A 2,767-nucleotide genomic window follows, 5' to 3' on the forward strand; every position below is an offset into this window, starting at 1 on the left:
CTTTCTCCGGCGATTAGGGGTGATAAAGGTGTGGTTCCTCAGAAATCCTTTGCAGATATTGTGGGTGGTTCCTCTTTGACTGAGCTTACTTATTTTCCGGTTGAGAAAAGTGTGAAACCGCGGATCTGTTTTCCCTTGGACGTTACTAAAGGTATGGCTAAATCATTTCAATCGGTTCTTYATGGTTATTTTCTKGGTCCCCGTCTTCCWTTCCCTGTTGTTTTACGTGCGGTTCARAATGCATGGSGAAMATTTGGTCTCATTGATGCTATGGTTAATGATATGGGGTATTTCTTTTTTCGCTTTAATGATGAGGGTGGGTGTAACCAAGTTATTGAAACGTCTCCCCTTATGATCAAAGGGAGACCGCTGTTTGTCTCCTTCTGGGATCCCTCAAAGGGTCTTTAGAAACCTGAACACAAGTCTTGCCCGTTGTGGGTGAAGTTTTTTAATATCCCTCTAGTTGCTTTCAATAAAGAGGGTATCAGTCGCATTGCTAGTGCTATAGGCGTCCCTTTGCGCTTAGATGCTTGCACTGCCTCCACTTGTGATAGAGCATGGGGTCGTACTAACTTTGCTAAAGTTTTGGTGGATGTGTGGGCCATGGGGGAAATGCAGAAGAATATTGAAGTGGTTATTCCAAGGCTATCGGGTACTGGAGAGGATATCATTAATGTTGTTCTGGAATATGATTGGGTTCCTTCCCAGTGTTCAGTGTGTAAAGTATTTGGTCATCGTACGGCGACATGTCTGAAAGGGGATATTGCAAAGCAAAGGTCTTCTGAAACAGTCACGGATAAAAGGGGTTTTACAGAGTTCAGGCGGAAACAGTGGAGGAAAAAGGATACATCAGGCCGTACAGATTTTCAGGCCACATCATCTGGAGCGGCCACAGGTACTCATGATACTTTAACTGGGGTTGGTGTTCTAAAAAGGGTTCAGGAGGGTTCAAAACACTTGGCGAAAGATACAAATGTCACACATGTTTCAAGTTCTGAGGATTCTACGAATTTGAAGGGGAAGGATACTGGAAAAGTAGACGGCCAATTCTGTACGGTGAATGCGGGACGTACGCCAAGAGGGMGAGAGGATGTTTCAAATGTTCAAATCTTATCGAAAGGTAATCCGGAGTTAGTGCAAAAGGTGGTGCAAGCTTTTAAACCAAGGAAGGGTAAAATTCTTGATCTGAAAACTAGTAATCGGTTTTTGTCTCTTTCTGATGAGTCTAGTGATGATGACGAAATGGAAATCATAGATACGGAGGAGCATTTAAAGGCCAATAAAGGAGCGGATGATCCATCTTCTTTGTCTCAATGATAAAGTTGGCAGCTTGGAATGTTAGGGGATTAAATGCCCTTATTAAACGAAAGGAGGTACGTGATTTCATTTCTCTCAAACATCTTTCTTTATGTTGCATCATAGAGTCCAAAGTTGTTTACAATCACTTGGGGGATGTGTGTAGTAGTGTTTTTGGTAATTGGAATTGGATTTCRAATGGTTCGGTCAGTGATCAAGGCACTCGCCTAATTATTGCTTGGGACCCGTTGGTTTTATCTGTCCTTATGATTGAGCAGCATTATCAATATGTTCATTGTGAAGTTCGAATTCTTGGGMAAAYTGAACCCCTTTTTATCWCTTTTGTTTATGGWTGTAATAYGGGTACTGAACGGCGTGAACTTTGGCGGGCTTTTGGGGAATTTCATGCCTTCTGTCAGAGGAAAGCATGGATTGCTATGGGTGACTTTAATTCGATGCTTTTCCCTCATGATGGGTTGGGGGGTTCCTCCAGGAGGAATTCTGACATGGAGGAATTTCATATCTGTCTGGAGGAGGCTGAATTATTTGATATTTCGTATCAAGGGTGTCAATTTTCTTGAATCCAGAAACCTTCGGGTGGAGAGGGAGTTATGAGAAAACTTGATCGTATTTTGGGCAATTCGAATTTTATCTCTAGATTTGGGGATGCTTCGGCTTTCTTTGAACCTAGGGGGATTTCTGACCATTCTCCGGGCATTCTTTCTTTCCGTGTTGGAAGACGTATTCGTCAGCGTGGTTTTAAGTTTGACAATTTTGTGACCTCTCATAAGGACTTCCTTGCTTCGGTGGAGGAGGTATGGTCGAAGCCTCAGATTGGATCTTACATGAAGCGGGTTCTAAGGAAATTAAAAGATCTTAAGGTGGTTTGTCGGCGTCTCCGCAATTCGTATGGATGTTTGGATAAAAGGGTTGTTCAACTAAAGACTGAACTTGATGTTGCGCAATTGGCTTGTGATCTTGACCCGTTTAATGATTTGCTAAAGGAGGACATCGCTCATCTCTTATTAGCTTATCAAGAAGCTAGGAGTCATCAGGTGGAATTGGCTCGACAAAAAGMRAAAATATCTTGGCTAAATGAAGGGGATRGWAATTCTAAATTCTTCTTTCATGCTATGAAAGAAAAGCGCAATCGGAACCATATAGCCATGATCAGGGACTCGGATGGTGTAATCTTTGAGCATCAGGAGGTCTCAACGGCTTTCATTTCTCACTTTAAAGGGATTCTTGGTACCTCTAATAGTTTGGTTCCTTCAACTATGGGGGATTGTGTGTTTCGTCATGCTTTRTCATTATCGGACTCTCTTCATTTAATWCGTCCAATTTCMGACTTGGAAATAAAGGATGCTTTATTTGCTATTGGAAATGATAAAGCTCCTGGCCCTGACGGATATTCTTCTAAATTCTTTAAGTCAGCTTGGAATGTGGTTGGGAGGGATGTGCTTATTGGGAT

At 42.2% G+C, this 2,767-nt stretch overlaps 1 protein-coding gene across 1 annotated transcript in view; it reads left to right on the forward strand.

The window, feature by feature from the left end:
- The first annotated feature begins 1,313 nt into the window (after positions 1-1,313).
- The window catches only part of LOC112504672, a 2,599-nt gene continuing 1,145 nt past the window's right edge, over positions 1,314-2,767 (forward strand). Inside the window, exons 1-2 of the mRNA XM_025108618.1 lie at positions 1,314-1,852; positions 1,955-2,544. Of these exons, the coding sequence (XP_024964386.1) occupies positions 1,314-1,852; positions 1,955-2,544 (1,129 nt within the window). The remainder of the gene's footprint in view (positions 1,853-1,954; positions 2,545-2,767) is intronic.

The sequence above is a fragment of the Cynara cardunculus genome, unplaced genomic scaffold (genome assembly GCF_001531365.2).
Source record: "Cynara cardunculus var. scolymus isolate 2C unplaced genomic scaffold, CcrdV1 Un_Scaffold_6475, whole genome shotgun sequence".
NCBI classification, from domain to species: domain Eukaryota; kingdom Viridiplantae; phylum Streptophyta; class Magnoliopsida; order Asterales; family Asteraceae; genus Cynara; species Cynara cardunculus.